Source organism: Peromyscus eremicus, chromosome X, assembly GCF_949786415.1.
Source record: "Peromyscus eremicus chromosome X, PerEre_H2_v1, whole genome shotgun sequence".
Lineage (NCBI taxonomy): Eukaryota > Metazoa > Chordata > Mammalia > Rodentia > Cricetidae > Peromyscus > Peromyscus eremicus.
The window spans coordinates 127,787,177-127,811,094 of record NC_081439.1 but is presented as its reverse complement, the minus strand read 5'-3'; the positions used below and the strand labels follow the sequence as shown (position 1 = coordinate 127,811,094).

At 39.0% G+C, this 23,918-nt stretch overlaps 1 protein-coding gene across 1 annotated transcript in view; it reads left to right on the top strand.

The window, feature by feature from the left end:
- The window catches only part of Ids (iduronate 2-sulfatase), a 54,542-nt gene extending 31,026 nt beyond the window's left edge, over positions 1-23,516 (top strand). The window contains exon 9 of the mRNA XM_059250370.1: positions 23,463-23,516. Coding sequence (XP_059106353.1) covers positions 23,463-23,482 — 20 coding nt within the window. The 3' untranslated portion in view covers positions 23,483-23,516. The remainder of the gene's footprint in view (positions 1-23,462) is intronic.
- The last annotated feature ends 402 nt before the right edge of the window (positions 23,517-23,918 follow it).

The following is a 23,918-nucleotide window of genomic DNA, read 5'->3' as shown; positions in this document are numbered from 1 at the left end:
TGGAGTTGGTGTGGCATTTCCCGGTTTTTTTGTTTTTAAGACGCAGCTCTAACAGATCATGCCTCATTGTGTGTAGGGAATTTAGGATAATTTTGAAAAGACAAGGAAATAATGGCACAACCAAAAGAAAAATAAGAATCAATATCCCAATGAATGTAAAGTATTGTGTCCAATCTAGAGGATTAAGAGAACAGACATCTGACTCAAGATCATGAGCTAAGGCATTCAAAGAGCCAGTCTCCAAATGAGCTTTATTTATAGCCGTGATATCTTTTTGTAAAGCTTTCATGTCATGAGTGGTATCTGAATCTTTTTAGACTCTTTGTAGATGATTTTTTTACCTTTTCTTAACTTTGACTATATACTGATATGCTGTATGACATCTAGTCTCTAATCTATTTTGAATATTAGCCAAATTTTGTCCAAGAGCCAGTATCATTTTTTTTAATACATTAATCTTTGTTTTTAATTTTTTATTATAAGGGACTGTTCTGACAAAACCAGGGTAACATTCTTATCTAATTTATTAACAAAATGAGCAGTATGAATTTTTTGTATTAAGGCAGTGGTAGCTACAGCAAAGGTGGTAATAATAACTATTAAGGCAGATATGCCTAAAATTAATGCAGCAACAGTTCTCATAGTAGTAATGAGTATAGTGATGCCCAAAATTAAAGTAGCAATAAATCTTTTAGCCTATTGAGAATATTAGTAATTATTTTTTGATAGCATATATTAAATAGGCATCTCAACCGTGTATCTCAGGTTAGGAAATCAATATTCCAGCCCTTTGTTAATAAATGAATGATAAGGGGTGATGTAATCATCTTATTACTTTTTGTTGAAACTTGGGGCGTAGTTGGGGACCCAAAAGGCTGGAATGTTGACCAAGTCCATGTAGCATGAATCTTAAAAGTTCTTATTAATAAAATTAAACCTGAGGCCAGGTATTGGGGTGAAGCTGGAAGATCAGAGAAGCAGAACAAGCCACAGCTATCTCACCTGGCCAATTCCTCAGCTGGTCCTGTTTCCTCAGACTGGAAGCTTCTGTGTCCTCATCCCATGGTTCTCAGCTGAACTGTGGCTAGAAGCCTGAATGCTTAACCAGCCAAATGCTTCTTAACCAGGCAAATGCTTAACCAGCCAAATGCTTCTAGTTTCTGGTCCTCACGCCTTATAAACCTTTCTGCTTTCTACCACCACTCCCTGGGATTAAAGGCTGCTCTCTGGGATTAAAGGCATGAGTCACCATGCCTGGCTGTTTCCAATGTGGCCTTGAACTCACAGAGATTCAGAGGGATTTCTGTCTCTGGAATGCTAGGATTAAAGGCGTGTGCTAACGTTTTCTAGCCTAAGTGTCTTGTGGCTTTTCTGTTCTCTGACCCCAGATAAGTTCATTAAGGTACACAATATTTTGGGGAACACAATACCACCACAAGTCCAGGAAGAGTAGACTGTTTTATTTGTTGTCCAGGTGATGTAGGACCATCTGAGGCTAGGGACGTTTAGGCAGTAGTTTGAGTAGTCTGTAACCTTTAAGTGATTAGAAATCTGTTGGAACAAATATATACTAATGGAAAGAACATGAAGTTAAGAAATTTTAAAGAGGAAATTTTTCTCTTAGGTGTACATTTGGAAATTTTAAGTGCATGGTTTTGGCAGATAATAAAGGGGAGTTCCAGTATTCAGAGAGAGAAAAAAGATGTGTCTCTCAAGGAAATAGGCAGTCGGGGAAACAAATCATAGATTGATAGTACTTTTTTTGAAGTCTGTCTTTGCCTATGGGCATTGGTGGGTTTAGATCTCTCGAAGCCTGTAAGAACCTTCTTAAAGAGACAAAAATTTTAAATGGTATTTTGTTATGAAACTTTGGAGTCTCAATATAACAGTAGAATAGCAAGACAGAGAAATCTGAAACATGTTATTTTTTTATACATCTCAAGTTTTTTTTAAATCATTATTTAAGCCTTTTTATCTTTTTCCCTTTATAACTTGTTTTTATATTGCATATTTTTAAAACATTTTTTATATTTTTATATTTAAAACCTTTATATCTTAGACCCTATATAAATTTTACTTTTATTTAAACCTCGTAATTTACTTAAACTTTAAAGTTAGACTTTAAAGTTCCATATTTTTATGTCTCAAAATACTTACTCAGACCCAAAATATCACGTATTCAAACCCTCATGACATGTTTAAGCCTTTAAATTTTTATATCTTAAACTGTTTTTTTAAATCAAAAAATTATTTATTTAAAATTTTATCTTAACCAACAATAATTCGAAACCAATTTTTTTAAATGATGACACATATTTGTAACCCATAGAACTCAAATGACCAAAACCATGTAAATTTTTATTTTTTTCTGTGGAAATAAAAGCATAATTTTTTTTTAGTATCTTGAACTGGTAATTTAATTTTTTTGAATATGTTGTATTATATCTATAATGAATCTTTTTTATTTAGACTCATTATGGCCCATACCTTTTATAGTTCTGTTTTATATCTATAAAGAGTCTTTTTTTAAAACTCTTTATGGCCCATAACTTATTTATAATTATTATTTTTTTATCCCATTCTAGTTCCTCATCTACTTTTTTATCAAGGAGGCTCTTAAAACCCTTTTTCTCCTGTTAAAGGAGTTCCATCTTTGTGGAACTTGGATTTGTATACATTTCTCCAGTGTCTTTTTCTGACACTGTGAACATAATCCAGGAGCTGTATTTTTACGGTCCTTGTTGTCTTGTTCTGTACATGTCTTTTGTATGTAGCCTATTTGTCCACACTTGAAACAGGTGGGTTCTGGGGATTGATTATTGTTGCCCCCCATATGTTTTCTTTACATAGGCACTAAATCTCTGTCCTTTCATTGTTGCTGGAGAATTTCTCTCCAGCTCCCGCCACCAAGTCCCGCCAGTCTCAGAGCCCACTTATAAAATAAACACATAGACTCTTACATTATTTAAACTGCTTGGCCATTAGCTCAGGCCTGTTATTGTCTAGCTCTTACTCTTATATTTAGCCCATTTCTATTAATCTTTACTTTGCCACATGGCTCATGGCTTACTCGTACCTTACATCTTCCTTGTCCTGATGGCGGCTGGCAGTGTCTCCCTCCCAGCCTTCCACTTCCCAGAATTCTTTTCCTTGTCCCGCCTATACTTCCTGCCTAGCCAATGGCCAATCAGTGATTTATTTACTGACCAATCAGAAACACACTTGACATAGAGACCATCCCACAGCACTTCCCCTTTTTCTTTTCTTAAAAAGGAAGGTTTTAACTTTAACATAGTAAAATTACATATAACAAAACAATTATCAAGCAAGAATTACAGTTACAATATTAAAGAAGAGATCCTATCTATCTTATATTTGTAAGTTTAAGGTTTTATATCTAACTTATCTTTTATTATAACTAAGGAAAATTGTAAGTATCTAGTCTTTAACCACATCAAAGACCTCAGAAGGATATATTACTACCTGAGAAATGGAGAAGGATATAAGCAACTTTTAGGAGTCTTGTAGGGTAGACAGAGACAGCTGGCAGCTTGGACAGTCATTCAAAGTTCTCTTGTAAAGTTGGGGCATCTGTCTTCAGCCCACAGGCCTAGAGTCTCTTATTCATTTTTCTCTGTGTCCTGTAGAATGTCTGGCAGTTTTCTCTGCAAAGCAGGAACCTGAAGGACCATTTTGTCAAGCAAAGTTCAGTGGTCACCTTTGTATGGGTCCTGCATGTCCAGTTGATCAGGCAGTCCAGGCAAGAACAGTTTCTTGCCCAAATGGCTATTTTTGTCAAGGTGAAGATAAACTCCGTATGGAGTGTCTTCGATGCCCATCCTCCTCTCTGAAGTAAATCGGTGCTGTCAGGAGCAGACATGTCTCATTGTCCAGAAAGTCTAAATTTTTAAAACACTTTAAATGCCATATTCTGTAGGTCTTTGAAGTGTTTGAAGACTACCTATCTATCTGAAATATAACTATGTATACCTAGAAGACTTAACTAACATGGCTACAAATATGATTATCATAGATGACTAATTATTAATCTATTTTTTAATTATCCATTATAATTTTAAATGAGTTACATAAACATAATACCTCAAACAAGAATAGAAATATATATACAGTATAACAAAATTAAGTTTAAATTTGTATCAATAAACTAAAATCTATAGTAATGTAAAACATTTTAAACAAGTTGTTACTCTTTAAAAGTAGGTTCATTAATCTACCCTTTCATCCTATCATATCTAAACTATTCCCTTTTTTTTTTAGAAAGAGATTGTATTTATAATTAACCTGCTTTAAATAAAAATATTGTTTTTTCTCTGTCCCACACCAGAGGGCTCTTCTGATTTGGGACATAAGAATCTCTTAACCATTTTTTTTTTTTGAGCAATATGTCTGGGTTTAGAGGGGGAGTGAGCCAATTCCATCTCTAAAGCCAGCTTGGTATATTTGGGAATTTGGGCGTAGCTTCTCTTACTATTTCCTGCTGGAGGGGGGCGCTGTATCTTATGGGGATACAAAGAAAATTTTTAGGATTATGGAATAGTCCATGAGAGTGTATCGTCTGAGCCAGTTGACTTGAAACCATTCTGGATGTTGAATCATCTGGGCCATGGTGTCATTGGAGACCTTTCAGGGGGTCTTGGCTGGTCAAACCTGATGTATCTTAATCTGGAACAAATCCATAGTCTCTGGCTTTCTGTGGAAACAAGAGCAGAGACTCTTTTCCAAAGCAACATATCCTTATATCCAAATTTTGAAGTCAAGGTACCTTTAAAATATACATTTTGGCATAATTTAACAGCTTTTACAATCAAATGTTTTTTTGTAGTTACGAATATCAAAGAGAACATAATCCAGATTCTCTGTGTGGTAGTCATCTTTACGTGGCTTATTTTTTATATTACCTTTACTGTCTCTTTAAAGACTTTATTTTTTAAAATTATGTATGTTTTTATAACTCTATATATCATTTTTTTTGTCTCTTTTAAGCCTACGTATCTTTTACATACATTGTAAATTATTACATCTGAATCTGTCTTATTGTGAATCTCTTGCCTTAAACTGCAGCAGCTGTGGCTGCTGGCTCCGCCCATTTCAGCTTCCCAACATGGCTACGTTTACCGCCAGCTCTGGGAGCTATCGTGGGTCTATGCTTTTATCCAAGCAGCGTGTAGCCCAGAAACTTCTTTTTTTTGTTTTGTATTAGCAAAGGCTAAATCCATCATATAGCTTAATGTGTTACTTGTAGAGGCCTCATTCCTACCATATTGCAGGTCGAGAGTGCATATTAGGAACCCGCCAGTAGCTCAAACCGGCAGCTGCCGCTTATTTGAGAGAGACAATTAGGAAGCTGTTTTTAGTTCCGTTTTAGAATCTTTTTTCTAAGTTTTTAGGTGGAAACTCTTGCCACCACGTTGGACGCCATTTGTTGCTGGAGAATTTCTCTCCAGCTCCCGCCACCAAGTCCCGCCAGTCTCAGAGCCCACTTATAAAATAAACACATAGACTCTTACATTATTTAAACTGCTTGGCCATTAGCTCAGGCCTGTTATTGTCTAGCTCTTACTCTTATATTTAGCCCATTTCTATTAATCTTTACTTTGCCACATGGCTCATGGCTTACTCGTACCTTACATCTTCCTTGTCCTGATGGCGGCTGGCAGTGTCTCCCTCCCAGCCTTCCACTTCCCAGAATTCTTTTCCTTGTCCCGCCTATACTTCCTGCCTAGCCAATGGCCAATCAGTGATTTATTTACTGACCAATCAGCAACACACTTGACATAGAGACCATCCCACAGCATTTCATAGCTGTAGCATATGTCATACCTTGGACAGCTGTTGGTGAGGCATCCATGCAAGCCTTAATATAATAAACAGACTTTCCTGTTTTGACTCATGTTGCCCCATGTTACCTTAAGGTTACTTGCCCTTAACTGATCATCCTTTATCGGGGGAACTGAAGCTTCCTGGCAAGAGCCGATCCTAAACCTTGAAAGAAAGAAAAAGAAGAGGGAAAGAATTACCTGTCCCAGGTCCCTGTTCAGGCACCACCTGCCATGGACTGGCCCATCGGGGGTACCATGACCATAGGGGGACCGGAGCTTGGGTAGTCAGGAAGGCAAGGATTTGGTGACTGACAGACAGACAACAGTACATGAAGGGAATGTGGATCGTAGTGATCCAAAGCTGGATTGCATTTTGGTTATTTTAACTTCTAGGCATTCTCCTACAGAAATATTAATGCAGAGGGAAGATATTATATGAGAATGGATATTTTTACATAATAAACCCAATAAAAAATTAAAAAATTATGTGGAAAAAATCTCTGACTTGATTTGGAAAGGAAAATTGAGACTTCGTCAATTAGCAGGAATAGACCCAGCAGAAATTGTCATACTTTTAACCAAGGAGGACATTGAAAAATTATGGACAGAAAGTGAACCTTGGCAAAGAGCTTGCAGTAATTATTTGGGAGAAATTAACAGCAAAATATCCCAAAAGCAATAGAATTGATCTTATAAAGAGAGCTGATTGGATCTTGCCTCAAATTGTATGGGAAAAACCCATATCTGGAGTTCATACATTTTATACAGATGCCAACAAACAAGGAAAGGCAGGTTACAAATCAGAAAATTTAAGTAAAGTGGTTCAAAGTCCACTTCAAAGTCCTTATAATTCAGTTCAAAAATCAGAATTGTATGCTATTCTGTTGGTATTAATGGATTTTTCAGAACCTCTCAACATAGTAACTGACTCTCAGTATGCTGAAAGAGTAGTATTACATATTGAGACTGCAGAATTTATCCCTGATGCTTCAGAATTAAATTCACTATTTATTCAATTACAAGATAAAATCAGGAAAAGGAGTCATCCTTTATATATAACTCACATCTGATCCCATACTGGTCTGGCAGGCCCTCTAGCACAAGGCAATGATGAGATTGATAAATTATTGATAGGAAATGTGCTGGAGGCCTCAGAATTTCATAAAAAATATCATGTCAATAGTAAAGGTTTAAAAAAAGATTTTTTCCATAACCTGGAAACAAGCCAAAGAAATAGTAAAGAAATGTCCTACTTGTTCCTTCTATAATCAAACGCCATTACCAGCAGGATGTAACCCAAAGGGTACTCAGAGGAATGAAATCTGGCAGATGGACGTGTTTCACTTTGCAGAATTTGGAAAATTGAAATATGTATACCATACCATTGATACTTATTCAGGATTTCAATGGGCAACTGCTTTGAGTTCTGAAAAAGCTGATTCTGTAATCACTCATTTGCTAGAAGTTATGACCATCATGGGTATACCTGCACAAATCAAAACTGACAATGCTCCATCATATGTTTCTGTTAAAATGAAACAGTTTTTTGCTTATTACAATATAAAGCATATTACAGGCATACCACATAATCCTACAGGTCAAGCAGTTATAGAAAGATCAAACAGAACTCTAAAGGATATGCTAAACAAACAGAAAGGAGTAACAAAAACCCCCAGAAATAGACTGCATAATGTTCTATTAACTTCGAATTTTCTTAATGCCAATGAGAAAGGAAAAACAGCTGCAGAGAGACAATGGATAATAGAAAAAAATACAGAATTAAATCAGCCTATGTACTTTAAGGATGTGCTGACCTCAGAATGGAAACCAGGGTATGTGTTATGTTGGGACAAGGTTTTGCTTTTGTTTCTACAGGAGAAGATAAGCTGTGGGTACCATCAAAATTGATAAAGGTTCGATTTGAACAAGAGAGACCTCTTAATTAGAGGAGGTGATAGTTCATCAACCAGCATGAACATCCAATTTAAACTAACTTATACCAGTAACACATGCCTTTTCATTTAATCAGATAATAACTTGCCAAAAAGGAACATCCCCAAAATTAGTCTTGGGGAAAGGTTTTTGTTTTTGTCTTTTAGGAGAATGAAGGTTAAGGAATCTGAAGAACACTAGACAAATGAGACAACTGAAGAAAAGGGACAAATCATCTATCCCACGGCACAAAACATCAACTGAAGTCTCCAGGAAGAAGATGGGGGTCCCACAACAACAACAATTCCATGTGGACAATAATAATATCATTAAGCTGACAAACATCATCTACAGATCAGCTTTGGACTACAAAGTACTCAGAGCAATTTTGAGATGGCTCGCTGAGATGATCCAGTCTCAAAGACTACTTGAATAAGGACTTGAGATAAACCCTGAACTTTGACATTATACACAGACTGGATAATGAAGGATATAGTTACCTTTCCTAGAATTTGACAATTAACCTAAAATTTTTCTTTCAGGATAAAGATAACTTCACCCATACCCAGCAGGAAGCAATTTTAAGAATATGATGCCCACATTCCCAAAGAGGTGGTGTGGGGCGGGTGGTTTTTTGTCTTTTTAATGGGTTTTGGGTCTGGGATATTTTTCTTTGTTTAGGGGGGTTGGTTACAAGTTGTTGTCAAGGGTTAGGAAAAGGGCTAAGCAAGGGAGATTAGATTTAAGGTTCTTGTTTAAAAAAAAAGAAAAAAGAAAAGAAAAGAAAAGAAAAAGACAATTACTAGTTTTAAATGCTTTACATTGGATTGGATTGTTTTATATTGTATACAAAATATATATATTGAAATTGATATTGTTAGAAAATGCTATATGTACATTTCTAATTGTACTTATACCATTCATTTAACAATGTAATGCAATTTTCTGATTCTTGAATGTTATTATTACCAACTATTAGGGTATAAAGAAATGAAAGTTAGTAGGTAAACATTATAATAGAACTTGTAGTCATATTAGATATTTTTTCAAAATTGAGCAGATATGTTTTAGATAGACAGGTCATCTTCAAACCCTTCATAGATCTACAGAATATGGCATTTAAAATGTTTTAATAAGTTAGAAAATTTTTCTTTTGTTATGACTATGAGACATGTCGGCTCCTGGCAGTACCAATCTACTTCAGAGAAAATATGGGCATTGAGGAAACTGCATATGAAGTTAACTTTCATTGTGGCAAAAGTTAGCCACTGGACAACAAAGTATCCTCGAATCAACTGTTGACAAACAGGACAGACAGGGCATGAAACAAAGGACTGCTGATTCTTGCCAAAACAAGAGTGGTTATGGTTTTATCAAAGGCATCTTCTGAGGCGAGGACAATATGACACCTTCCCTGAAGCAGCCTTCGCAATCCGGAAAAGTTACAGTGCCCTTTTCTTTAAAGGCAGCTGAACAGGCAGTGGGCCAATGGCTTCTGATGTGCAATGGAACAACAGCTGACACAATTATTCTTGAAGAGTAACTAAGCTCACGCCTCTCGGTAGTAGACTGGCATTTAATAGAGGGATGTGTAGAAGAACGGGATGCTGAGATGAAGCCACATATACACAGCCAAGAAGAATGGACAGCTGAATTCAAAAACCATCAACAATTTCCAGAATTTAAAATCCTGAATCATGATATGACAATAGTGGAATTCAGGTGTTTCTGGTACATGGACTGCCCTCACCCAGTGTGAGGTTGAACTGTTGTCTTTGTGTACATCCTACTTCACAAATGAATTTGTCAGATATGCTAAGCCTATAGGCTGAAGATGATACCCCAACACTGCCGAGAAACCTCAGGTGACTGTCCAGGCAGCTAGCTGTTTCTGTCAACTCACAAATTTTTTGGAAGTTGCTTGCGTGCACTTTCTGTTTTTATTTTTGTTAGGTAATATTATTTTCCTTCTTGGATCTCTGAGGGGAGTTGAAGATTAGTTAGTTATAGTTGAAGACTAGTTAGGATAGAAAGTGAATTAGGTACATTTTGGACTTACCAAAATAGGATAGATAATGGAATTATTCTCTCTGAATTTGTCAAATACAAATGGACTAGACATTGTTTAGGTATTTATTACTTGTATATATTATATATAGTTATTATACTTTTGTATATAGTTTTTCTTATGTTAGTTATAACCTGTTTCCTTTTTTCTTTTTATTAAAATAGAAAAGGGGAAATGTGGCATTTTATTCATAGTGAAATGTGATTTTATTTATTTATTTATTTATTTATTTATTTATTTATTTATTTATTTATTTATTTATTTATTTATTTATTGAGACAGGGTTTCTCTGTGTAGCTTTGTGCCTTTCCTGGAACTCGCTTTGGAGACCAGGCTGGCTTCGAACTCACAGAGATCCACCTGCCTCTGCCTCCCGAGTGCTGGGATTAAAGGCGTGTGCCACCACTGCCTGGCCGAAATTTGATGTTAATTGTATGTTAATAAATAAATTTGCCTGGGGGTCAGAGCTAATAGCAAGCCATAGCAGAGTTGGGCATTCATGGCACACGCCTTTAATCCCAGCACTTGTTAGGCAGAGCTAGGTAGATCTCTGTGTGTTCAAGGATACAGCCAGCATTGGAGACACACGCTCCAATGTGTGTCTGGAGGTCTGTACAGACAGGCAGTGATGAGGCAGTCATGTGGTTGGGTTTACAACCAATGAGAAGGCGGAACAGAAAGTCTCTATAAAGACAGACAGAAAGTAGGTCTCTTTTGGAGAGGTCTCTTTGCTGAAGAGGATAGCTGCAGCAGGTGGGTAAGTCTCTTAGCTCTGATCTCTTGGCTTTCTTCTTTGCGTTGGTTCTGTGTTTTTTATTTAATAAGATAGTTGGTTACATCTACAAACTATAAAAGTACTTAGCAAATATATTTCTTATTACTTATATACTTCTTATATTCATTCCATCTTATTCTTATTTAAACTTAGATTTACAAGTAGCTTCTTTACTTCTTACAAGCTTATTACTATATGTCTTAAGACTACCTTAGATACTTCTTGCAAGCTTATATTCTTAAAGGAACTCTATAGATCTATTTTACAAACTTATATAGGGCTACCATTAGCATATATTTAACTTAGCAAACACCTAAAGATTTCTAACAAGAGAATAATTTCTACAAACTCACATATCTTTTCGTTAGCTTACTCTGAGGAAAAGCATTTTCAGGATTTAATATTTTCATTTCATTAGCTTTAACTCCTGATGTTATTAGCAGCCGTGATATTTAGCATTAATTTCTTATAAGGAACTTTCAGGTGAAGCAATTCTTTTTTAAGACAGCTAGATTTTCTGAAGTTTGTTTCCCATCTATAAAGCAGTCATTTCTTTTTGAATGCCTGTTTTCTTGTCTCCTTATTAGATTTGCAAAGGAATTACTCATTGCATGCTGTTTGTTCAAAGAACTTTTTTAATTTCAGCATAAGTTTTTTTATATCTAAGACAACGTTCAGTGTATAAACTGCTTTCCCTTGTTTTCTTAAGGATTTTAAAGTGATTTGTTTGCTCTTAAAGGTAGCTTTTTATCATCCAACTACTGTAAAAACTTTGCACAGCTATTAGGGTAAATAAAGCATTTTACCAACTGAGCCCCAAACCGCGAAGCACCTAGTTCAAAATCCTTTCAATTTTTCATTGGAACTGACACTTAAACTCTTAGACGATTTTCCTCCTTATTTTTTTAAAAGCTGTATTTTAAGTTTACCATGAACGTATTTTTGAGCTGACAAAAATGTTTCAGGGCAACGTTGCCATCTTTAGCGGAAAAAACTACCTTTCCCAGAATGCATTTCCCTTATATCAGTCCCTTATTGCATGCTAGCTTTTGGACTTCATTTCCCATAGTTCTTTTCGGGTCTGAGAGTCAACTGGTTTTCTTTTACCAGACTTGCTTACAAATTCTTGCCTGGGAGGTTTGAACAAAGTTTTTTGCTTTTGCAACAGGAGATTTGAACAAGCATTTTACATTTTCAGCTATGGCACATTGGGAGATTTCTATTCTCTCCTCAGCTGGCTTCAACAGGTGTCTCTCCTTCATTTGACATTGGCCCCCAAATCAGAACTGCACCTGCCTTGTTAGTGCACATTGAGGTGGGCAATTTTTGATAGCAACTTTCCTCCGGGCTTGTGTTTGCCTTTGCCAGTCAGTGAAAAACAAAAGCATTTACAACAGCTTTTCCATAGCTCCTTCAGAGAGATTTTCTCCCACTGATAGATCTTTATCATATTTTGCTTGTTCCCCTTTCCCCCCAGATGCAGAGTTTCAGGTATCTGTCTGCAGCTCTGTACCTCTGCTAGCTGCCTTTGGAGGTAGGGGTGAAAGGACCAAGCAGGTGCCATAACAGGCTGCTCAGTCTTCTCTCAGAGATCAGGCCTCAATTTCAGTTTCCTGAGACTTGAGCAAGCAGTTTCTGGGAGGGCCCGAACAAAAGACTAGTCCTTGCAGTAGCTCCCTTTCTGCATGTACTCTGACTGCTCAAAGTTCAGCCAGATGTTTACTGTCTGGGGTCCCTCACCAACTTAGAGTTATGTGCATGACATGCTAGGCCAGCCAGCCCCCATAGCAGCTCAAGGACAGAGCCTGGACCACTGAGCCAGCCCCCACAGTCAGTATGTGCTTGGCCAGCCAGCCCCCATGGCGGCTCAAGGACAAAGCCTGGGACTTGTGCTGGACTGCCCCCAAAGTGATAATTGTAACCACCTACCAGTAAATTCAAAGGTTACATACCCTCACCCAATTAAAAGAGAACAGAGATAAAAATAAACCAATCTGAGTTGCACCCATGCAAAACCCCTCCCAATCCCCCTGAAGGGCTTGTGGGTTTTGCCTTTAAATAGCTAGCCACACAAAGAAAGAGCAACTCCTCCCTGCCTCACTGTATTGGGTGTAGGAATGAGTTCCCTGTCTAGACTTGTATGTACAGAATAAAACTTGCTGTTGCATTCTGGACACCTATGGTCTTCGGTGGTCTCTTTGGGGTTACAATCTGGGCACAACAGGAGCTTTTTTTTCCCTCCGGAATCTGCCTCAAACTCTAGCAGCTTTGTCAGGTCATGCATTTTCTGGGGGAGGAATCTGTCCCTTCTCTGTTTCTTCAGAGTCTTTCTCCCTGACAGTACCCAGTTTGGTCTCAGTTTACTCCCTCTAACCTAGAAACAGTTTCTGACACTACAGTGGCGGCTTTCCCTGGTACTGAAGGTAGGGGCTTTTTGTCCATTTCTGTTTTCAGGGTCTGAGGTTTTTGTTCATAAATAAAGCTTAGCAAGAGGGGTTTTTGCCATATCTAAGCTAGCATTAGGACAGGTGTTTTGCCTCATCAGGCCTTCACCTGGCCCAGTCCATCAGTGGGTTGTGTTTGTTTCTCTGGGTGCTCAAGGACAGAGCTTATGCCAGAGGCAATCACCCCTCAGGGCTACACTCCCTCATCTCACTGGGAGTCAGTTGAAACAAAGCTTTTCTCAAAGAGATGGTTTCTCGGATAGAAAAGAAAGCTTTACTCCTGGATAGTTCTGTTCTGCCCTGGCTGGGCTCTTTCCCCAGACAGCATTCTGACTCAGCAGCACAACTGCTTCAGACACAGTTCAGCTTTACTGTTTTCCCAGATAGGTCGTTACTCTGATAGAAAAGCTTTTTCTCAGATTTTTTTTTCAGCTGTGGACCTATCATCCTGGGACTTGTAGGAGAGCAGACAACTGTGCCATTCCCACCAGCTTTAGCTTTGTTTGTTCATTAGCAATCTTCCCCTGGGTCCTGCACCTTCCTGACTCAGCTGTGCGCTCCAGGAAGTTTACTACTGCAGGAATCCTAGTATCCCAGAAATGCATTTCAACTCAGAGATGCTGGCTAGTCACCTCTGGGATTTTGGTCAGAAGCTAGGATACAATGCTAACAGTTTGCATTGCTTCAGGGGATCTTTGCATTAGGACGATTAGGAGCACCTTTTCATTCTGAAATGCTCACTCAAACAAAACCCTTGATGCCTTAGCTTGGCTGTAACTGAAAAGCTTGGCTTTTTTGCCTTTCTCAGTTAAAGTTTCCTGCTCTATTGGGCTCTCTGTAGCTCTTTACCTACACTCTCCCAAGGGTTTCCCTCAGGGTACTTTGACCCACTGCCTTTTACTAGCTTGAAGAGACAAAGCTTAGAAGAGGATTTTAGGAACTTGTCCCTGTCTTCTGCATTGCAGGGAGGATTTTTAAATCTTGAAAGAGAACTTAGAGAGGTTTTGCTGTCTTAAGAAGTTTGTTGTTTTCCCTTAGAGCTAATCACAGTTGGTCCCCATACTAATATCTTCAGGTGATTCTAATTTTTGTCCTTTTGAGAGAGAGTTCTGAAAGGCTTTAGTTTTTTAAGTTTAAGAGAGCTTTTGAGAAAGATTAAGGCTTTTTAGAGCGATTTTCCCCCCCACATTTTCCAAGGAAAGCTTTTAGTTTAAGAGAAAGATTTTTCCCCCAAGAGAGAAAGACCAACTTTTCCCAAAATGTTTGAACTTTAAACTTTTTGGCTTTTTACACCCCCCATTTTTGCCTCAGGGAGAAAACACTTTGTCCTGCTGCTTGGACTTAGTATTTCAGCTGTCCTCAGGACAAAAGCTTCCATAGGAAACTTTTTCTTCCCCATAAGCTCAAAGAAGAGCTTTTTTACTATCCATAAAGCCCAAAGAAAGATTTTTTTCCCAAAGTTTGCATTCATAGCCCCCAAAGTTAGAAAACTGAAGAGTTTTTCTGTCTAGTTGCCTTACTTATTTTTTTCTACATGATCTTACACTTCTAAGTTTTTCCTACACTATATTACTACCCTATACCTTATACTTATTTTTCACAGATAGAAATTGAGAAAGTGATAGAAGATAGAAAATTTTGACAGAAGAGAATTTTGCGCTGCAGCATTGGACATCGTTCCAGTCATTTTCTTTTTCTCTCAAGGATAAAACCCCTCCCCCTCAATAATATATATATATATATTCCATAACACTGGCATGCCACTTTCCACTGACAGGGCTGACTCACTCTTTCGCCAAAAACTCTGTAATAAAACTATTATTTTCCTTTTCTTTAGTCCCTGTTACTTAGTCTTTAGTCCCTGTTTATTTGTCTTTAGTCCCCCCCTTTTTTTTCTTTAGTCTCTGTTCATGGCACCATTCTGTGGGGCGTTTACCCACCAACCCTACAGTTCCCCAGAGTTTTCTTGAGTGCTAGCAGCAGGAAATATTAGATAGAAGGATCTAGATTGTGGAGATAAACAGAAAATAAAGGATAGCCTGGAGAGGGCCTGGAACCTTTTCCAGCAGGCCCTGACTGTCTCTGCCCCAGGGTATTTATAGAGATGCCAAGGGGTGGAGCAAAAGACCTCCCCCCAACACAGCTAAGTGCAGACCATCTTAGACACCTGCACTCAGGCCTGTGGTCCTAATCATCCTCTCTATGTGGACCTGCTGGGTAAAGCCACGAGGAACCTGAAAATGGGTTCCCACAGTGTTATACAGCTTAATATTCAGCTGTGCCTTGTTATGAATTTCTTATTCTCACAATTCCTATAGAATGTGTGTGTGAACGTACTGCTTGGGCCAGTACTTGGATAAGGTCTTGTAGGCAGAGCCAAGCAGGTGGTAGATGCATAGCTTTGTTTCTTTTGCAAATGAAGCTCTGACCCTCCCCTTGCCTTGAGGCCTAGTGGCTCTCCTGAACAATTGACTGAGAACAAAGGAGGTTTTTACATATCAAGGTGTAAGGTAGGGTGAGTGGCCAGGGGAAGAAGAAACAGGCATTTTCCATAGAGGCAGACAGAACTGCATGACCAGGGAGAAGGGAACAACACAGAGGTTTTGTAGATGGTAATGCAGAACTCTTGAAGAGTTCATCAGAGCCAGGAGTAGAGAGCAAGTAGAGATGGAGGGCATAGAAACAGAGGACGAAGATGAGGTTGGAAGCGTAAGAGCTTAGTTGTTAGCAGGACTATGAGAGGACAGTAAAAGAGGGGACAAAGAGAAACTGAGTGTCAGGATGGAACTGAAGCTATGTAGACAGAATTTCATCCAAGAGAAATAAAGTAGATAGATAAAGAGCTTGGCGTATCTAGATTTATTCCTGCCCTGAATGCCTGACAGAGCTATGGCTGTATAAACAGAATTTTTTTCTCAGAGGAATAAAGTTAACATACATAAGAGCATAGTGTACATAGATTTTTCCCCTCAGATATCCCACACTGGATGTAGTCTTCCCAGGACTCTGGGCAATACATAACTACCATCTTTCCTGTACTAGTCTGTTTTTGACAAAAATTCTCAAATTTTAATATACATTTAAATATTAGTAAAATACATGTCATAGAATTTACCATCTTAACCACTTTTTTTGTTTATTTATTTTTTACATCTCAATCCAAGTTTCCCCTCCCTCCCCTCTTCCCAGTTCCTCCTCTTCCATCCCCCCGCCCTATCAACTCCTCCGCTGTTTCTCTTCAGATAAAGGTGTGCCTCCCATAGATATCAGCCAGAATGGTATGTCATGTTGCAGTGAGACTAGGCCCCTTCTCTTCTATTAAGGTGGGTGAAGCAATCTGGTAGGGGGAAAGGGGCCCCCAAAGCAGGCAACACAGTAAGAGACTGCCCCTGCTCTCGCTGTTCGGAGTCTCACAGGAAGACTAAGTTACACAACTGTAATACATTTGTAGAGGTCCCAGGTCAGACTCATGCAGGCTCCCTTATTGTTGGTTCAGTCTCTGTGAGCCCCTATGAGTCACCATTAGTTGGTTCTATGGATTTTCTTGTGCTCCCCTTAATACCATGGGGTCCTACAATCCTTCCCCTCTTCCACAGGATTCCCTGAGATCCGCCTAACATTTGGCTGTGGGTTTCTGTATCTCTTTCCATCAGTTGCTGGGTGAAGCCTCTCTGATAACAGTTAGGCTAGGCATGAGTCTATGATTATAGTAGAATATCATTAGGAATCACTTCATTGACTTTTTTTTTTGCCAATTTGTGTTTGGTTCTATCCTAGGTCTCTGGGGTATCCTGCCTCTGGGTCCTGGACCTCAGGGGTAAGCTCCCTCTCAGGGTATATGTCTCTAGCTATGCTAGTCACTAATTGGTCACTCCCACAATTTCTGCATCCTCTTTACCCTGGTACATCTTGTAGGCAGGACAAATTGTAGGTTGAAGGGTTTGTGGTTGAATTGGTATACCAGTCCCTCCCCTTGAAGTCTTGCCTGTGGAGACTCCATGTCCCCCATTGCTGGGAGTCTTAGCTAGGGTCATCCTCATGTATTCCTGGGAGTTTCCATTGTTCTTTCTAGCTCATCCCAGAGATGCCCCCAGATTTCTCTCCTTCCATCCTCTCCCGACCTAATCCCTCCTGTTCCCATCACCACCCCCCATCCAGACCCCTCCTCCTGTCCACGTGCAATGTCCATTCTATTTCTCCTACACAATGAGATTCATGCATCCTGCACTGAGCCCTCCTTATTACTTAGCTTCTCTCTGGGTCTGTGGATTATAGCGTGGTTATCCTTTATGGCTGATATCCACTTATACGTGATAACATACCATGATTATCTGTCTGGATCTGGGTTACCTCACTCAGAATGATCTTTTCTAGTTCCATCCATTTGCCAACAAATTTCCTGATGTCATTTTTTTTTTTTTTACAGCTGAGTAATATTACATTGTGAAAATGTACCACATTTTTTTTTTATCCATTTTTCAGTTGAGGAACATCTAGGTTGTTTCTAGTTTGTGGCTACTATGAATAAGGCTGCTGTGAACATAATTGAGCAAGTGTCCTTGTGGTATGGTGGAGTGTCCTTTGGGTATATGCCTAGAATTGGTATAGCTGGGTCTTTATGTGTATTGATTCCCTGTTTTCTAAGAAACCACCATATTGATTTCCAAAGTGGCTGTACAAGTTTGCATTCCCACCAGCAGTGGAGGAATATTCCTCTTGCTCCACATCCTCTCCAGCATAAGCAGTCACTTGTGTTTTTGATCTTAGCCATTCTAATAGGTGTAAGATAGAATCAGAGTCCTTTTGATTTGCATTTCCCTGATAGCTAAGGATAATGAACATTTCTTTAAGTGATTCTTGGCCATTTGATATTTCCTCTGTTGAGAATTCTCTGTTTAGGTCAGTACCCCATTTTTTAATTTGATTTTTTTATGTCTAGTTTCTTGAGTTCTTTGTGTATTTTGGATATTATTCCTCTGTCAGACATGGGTTTGGTGAAGATCTTTTCCCATACTGTAGTTTTGTTCTTTTGATAGTGTCCTTTGCCTTACAGAAGCTTTTCAGTTTCATGAGGTCTCATTTATTAATTGTCGATCTTAGTGCCTGCATTATTGGTGTTCTGTTCAGGAAGTTGTCTCCTGTGCCAATGTGTTCAAGGCTACTCCTCACTTCCTCTTTTATCAGATTCAGTGTATCTGGTTTTATGTTGATTAACCATTTTTCTTGAGACAGTCTAATTGTGTAGTCCTGCTGGCCTGGAACTTAATATGTAGATTAAGATGGCCTTGAACTCAGAGACCCTGCCTCTGCCTTCTAAATACTGGGATTAAAGCTATGTGCCACTGAACTGTCCTATCTTTACTGCTTTTATTGGTTTACTTCTATGGCATTAAGTAAAATTACATTGCTGTGCTTTAATCACCACTATCCATCCAGAGAACTTTGTTCTCGCAAAATTGACTCTGTCCTACTAAATAGTAAATCTCCACTTCTTTTTTTTTTTAAAAATGATTTATTTATTTATTTATCTACATACTTTTTTATTTGTCTGCATGTATGTCTGTGAGGTTGTCAGACCCCTGGAACTGGAGTTACAGGCAGTTGTGAGCCTTCATGTGGGTGCTGGGAATTGAACCCAGGTCCTCTGGAAGAGCAGCCAGTGCTCTTGACTGCTGAGCCATCTCTCCAGCCCCCTAAATCTCCACTTCTAACAGCTACTACCATGATACTCACTTTTTCTGTGGCTTGGACTATTCTAAGGTACCATAGATGTGTAGACATACAGTTGGGAAATTTTGTGACTAGATTATTGCAGTCCTTATAATGCCTTCAGTATTGTACCATGTTATAGAATGTTAGAAGTATCTTTCCTCTTGAGGCTGAATATTATTCCATTGTATATATTTACCACATTTTGCTTATCTATTCATCCATGGATGGGTTGTTTGTATCTTTGACTATCACTGACAGGGCTGCTATCAACATGTATGAACAAATTCATGATTGTTATTCTTTTGGTGTCTACTACATTAATCATTCATTATTAAGATGTTGGAATGTGGTGTGAGAGATGGCAAAGTGGCTGGAGAAGCCTTGCCTGGGTTACAGAAGGAGTTTTCTGAACAGCAGTAAGTGGGAGGCTCTTCCCTCTGTCTAATCTTTCTGATGCCTGTTTGGTTCTCAATCCACCCATACCTCACTGTGTGAGTGGCTTCTAGTATAACTTCTCAGGTGGGTGCTTGACTCCTTTTCCTTCCCAAAGTCCAACATTTGGGCTCCAGTTCTTGTAGGAGTCTCTTGAGTTCTGGCTTGAAATCTGGGCAGACTGGGACCAAGATTAGTGTTGAGCCTCTGTCTTTTACCTATTGTCACCTATTGTAAAAACTATCAGCTTAGCCTACTCTCAGCTGTCTATGGGGACTCCAGGGTAGGTTTTTTTTTTCTGCTCCATATGTGCATGTGAAGCAGAAAGCTGTCATCAGTTGGTACCTTCAGATGACCTGTGTGGCTACTATGGGTCAGAGTTCTCACTGCTTCTGGGTATTGCCTTTACACATGCCACTGAAAGCTCCATCTAGCTTCCTTGTTCTTTCATGCACTAGATGTAGCAGATGCCATGTACTGCTTGAGTTTTTGAAAAAATACAGGCCAGTCTTTGTGACAAGGAGACCACTGTCAATAGTTTTCTTGAGGGTTCAGAGTTTTCCAGATGTAACTTCAAATATTGCCTGAGACCACTCTCAGCCATAATGTAAGTCTCTATTTTTTATTGACTTTTTTTGAGACAGGGTCTTACTATGTAGCATAGGCTGGCCTCGAATCTTTCTGATTCAGCATTCTGAGTGCTGAGATTCTTGTGCTTGGCAAAGATGCTAATTTTAGATTCTGTATTCTAGGCAAAGTTTCTTAACCTCTGATGGGAGAAAAGTCCAGATTAGAGGAAACAAAGGTAGTTAAGGTTGGCACCAGATAAGGCATCTTTGAGACTAACCTCAGGAGTCAGGCTCTGGGAAGTGTAGCAGGACCCACTTAGGAGTCTCACCACTAAGAAGGTCTAGTGAAATATCATCACATGCTAAGGAAGCAAGAGTTAAGATGAGCCTAGGATTACTTACTTTGCTTTCTTCCTTCTCTAGAATCCAGAGACTATGATTTATGTTGGTAAGAGGGTTTGGAGCAGGACTATGCTGGCCTTTACAAAACCCTTGCACTAATTTATTGCCCTTTGTGGTATGTTTTGGAAGGAGCTCTTTGCAGGTTATTTATATTCAAAACACATTTACTTAGCAGGTTTTATGAATTCATCTCTTTCACACTTTTGAAAAGCATGCCCTTGTATTTGTGTTAAGAGCAGCCTGAGTTTTCATATGAGTAAGTTCTGCTAAATTTACCATTGTTACTGTGTGTACAGTTCTTGCTGTTTTGTCAGGGCTTCTCAGTGCTTCCTTAAAATGAATGACACTGTTGACCAAATTGTGATACCATTGCCCATATTTGTTCTTTCCAGGTTCCTAACCCATTCTTACTTGTGTGAGTCTAAGGCTGCTGTGCTGTGGGTATTGCTCAGGAATTTCTTTTCTGTTGCATAATTTTTTTCAGAGTATAAAGTGGTGTTTTTTGTTTGGTATTTTATACCTCTATGTAATTATGTTTTGTTCATATTTGCTCCTCTATTCTCCTTTGTCATCCACCACCATGTTGGTCTCCTTTCTCTGGCCAAATACCCTCTGTCATAGTTTTTGTGAACTTGATAAAAACTAAACATACATGGGAAGATGGAATCCCATCTAAGGAATTGTCTCCATCAGATCAGCCAGTGGAATGTCTGTGGGAGCGTTTTCTTGATTGCTAATTAATGGAGGAAGGTCCTGGCTAGTGTTGACAGCAGGTGGGTGTAGATGAACGGTCTTGTTAAATAGGAAACACATAGCCAATGCAGAGATGAAAGCCTGAGAGGTCAGAGCTAAAAACCTTACCTTTCACTGCTGCTGTTGTCCTCTTCAGCAAGTGAGCTACTTCCTGTCTGTCTGTGTTTTTTATAGACTTCCTATTCTGCCTTCTCATTGGTTGTAAACCCAACCACATGACCTCCTCATTGCTGCCTGTCTGTACAGACCTCCAGGTCTTCTATGGTTGGTATTGAGATTAAAGGCATGTGTCTCCATGCTGGCTGTATCCTTGAACACACAGAGATCCACCTAGCTCTGCCTCCCAAGAGCTGGAATTAAAGGCGTGGACCACCACCACCCAGTTTCTGCAATGGCTTGCTATTAGCTCTGACTCACAGGCAACTTTATTTATTAACATACAAATAAAATCACATTTCAGTACAACTAAAATATCACCATAGGTTGGCCTGTGTTTTATAAGAAAGTAGCTGAGCAAGTCATGGGAAGCAAGGCCATGCAGTGTTTCTTCATGGCCTCTGCTTCAGTTCCTGCCTTTAATTCTTGCCCTGGATTTCCTTGGTGATGAACTATAATCTGTAAATTACATAAACCCTTCTCTCCCCCAAATTGTTTTTGATCAGTTTTTATCACATCAACAGAGAAACAAACTAGAACACCATTCTCTCTCTCTCTTCCTCTCTCTGTCTCTGTCTCTCTGTTTCTCTCTGTGTGTCTCTGTGTGTGTGTGTGTGTATGTGTGTGTGTGTGTGTGTGTGTGTATTCTAGATTTTGTATATGACAGAAAACATGATATTTGTCTCCCCTTATTACTTTCTCTTGTTCTCTCTCTTCTTTCCCTTTGGTCCTCTTTCTCCCCTCATATAAGGACTTCTTGAGGATTGGTAGTGAGTTGCACTTGAGTACCTCTGTGGACAATGGCAGCCCTCTCATTTTGCTTTGTAGTTAACAATAGAAACAGGAAGCAGGCTCATTCACTTCTCTTGGAAATCTAGCTATGCAACTGCAACTAGGTAAAGGGAAAAACAGCAGTTAAAGGTTGGAATAATCTGCTTCTAGGTGTGGTATACTCTATGTCACCTAAGGCATGAAAACATTTCCTAGGCCTGTGGTTCTCAGGGTGTCATGGCTTGAAATGATGGAGTCAATAAATGAGGCAGACTAAAGTCATATGCAATAGCTAACTTTATTTGGAGCATCAGACAATTTATACTCCAAGAGCTAAGAAGAGTCACATGAGTAAAGTGTCCAATCACAAGGACAAGCCACACATGGCAAAAACATGTTTTCCTATAGAGCCATATAAACGATAACAATAGGCACTTGTAATGAATAATCTGAATTTAAACTCATTTCTATCTGCTACACCTGGTAGAGACATGAAAGCACAAACTAAGCACAATTCCATGGTTTTGAAGAAACTGAGGTTACAAGACTCTTGTCTTATTTTCTTGGAGTTTTCTGACAAGCAAATATCCTCACACAACTTCATTCTTGGACCATGTTCTGACATCAGGGGACATTTTTCTTTCTTTAAAATATATTTAATTTACTTTTAAGAATCTCATATGATTACTATATTTGCATTATTTACTACCTTCCTCTCTTCCCTCCAACTCCTCTCATATTTACCCTCATTCCTCAAATTCATGGCTTCTTATTCTTCAATTATTGTTGTTATACACACACACAATCTGTGGAGCTCATTTAGTGTTACTCACATGTATATATGTTTAGGACTGATCACTTGGGATTGGATCACTTCATGTGTCTCTTCCCTGGAACAGATTGATTCTCAATTTCTCAGCAGTGATTAATGGCCTATACTTCTTCATTTAGGGATTGGGCCTTATAAAATTCTTCCATCCATGCTGGCATGCCAATTGGTATTGCCAATTTTCATATCTTGTTTAGGCAACCATACTGTTGAAATTTCATGGGTGCAGCTTTCCTGATTCATAGTAGATGTCTTGGCATCCTGGCGCTTAAACTCTTCCCACCCCTCTTCTGTGATGTTCCCTGAACCTTAGGTGTATGGGTTGTGTTATAGATGTATCAATAGTGTTGGTAACCCACAGTTAGTTATTTTCAGTATTTTGACCACTTAATGGCTTTCTGTAATGGTCTCCAGCTATTGCAAAAAAGAGAAGCTTCTTTGATGAGGGGTGAAAATTAAACTTATCTGTGGGTATAAGGATAAGTTTTAGAATGCTGTTAGAAATGACAATGGTTTAGGAAAGTGACAATAGTAAGATCTTCTCTAGGGTCCATGACCTCACCAGCCACAGATAGTAGGCTGGATTTACCATGTTTACCATAAATTCCTTCCTGTTTACTGGGTCTTAAGTCCAACTAGATAGCTGTTGGTTACCCTCAAGATATATATGCCACTATTGCACCTTCCAGAATCTCTTGCCATTCTGGTTACTGTTGTGATTCCTAGGTGTTAAAGCTGGGTAGGATTGCTGATTGCTTTTCTCCATTGTCATATTGCAGAGCTCCTCTCAGTGCTATGAAAGCTTGTCAGTCCTCAGGGAGGAAGTTTCCAGGTCAGTTCCAGCTCAATTCCTCCAAGTTCTGTGTCTGAAGTATATGGTATTTTCAACAATATAATGTCTTACCTTCAATTTTTGGTATTGTTTTAGGAATTGCTTGAACTCCTCTGACCAACAACTCAAAAGAAGGTTTCCCATGCCTCACACTGGGGTTTTTGTTAGATAGTCTATTGTAGTGGGTAGCCATTCCAGCTTTGATCTGGAAGTTCCAACCCCCATTGAGACTTCGGCAACTGTCACGCCTACAAGGCAGGGCCAAGGGAGGCACCTGAAGACCTGAGATCTGGATGGGCCAGCGCTCTCTCTCTGTTCTGGGACCCTGGACGGTGGAGGTGGGCCAAGCAGAGCTCCAGAGAACACCACTGGACTGCGATACACCTTCCCCAGACCCCGCAAC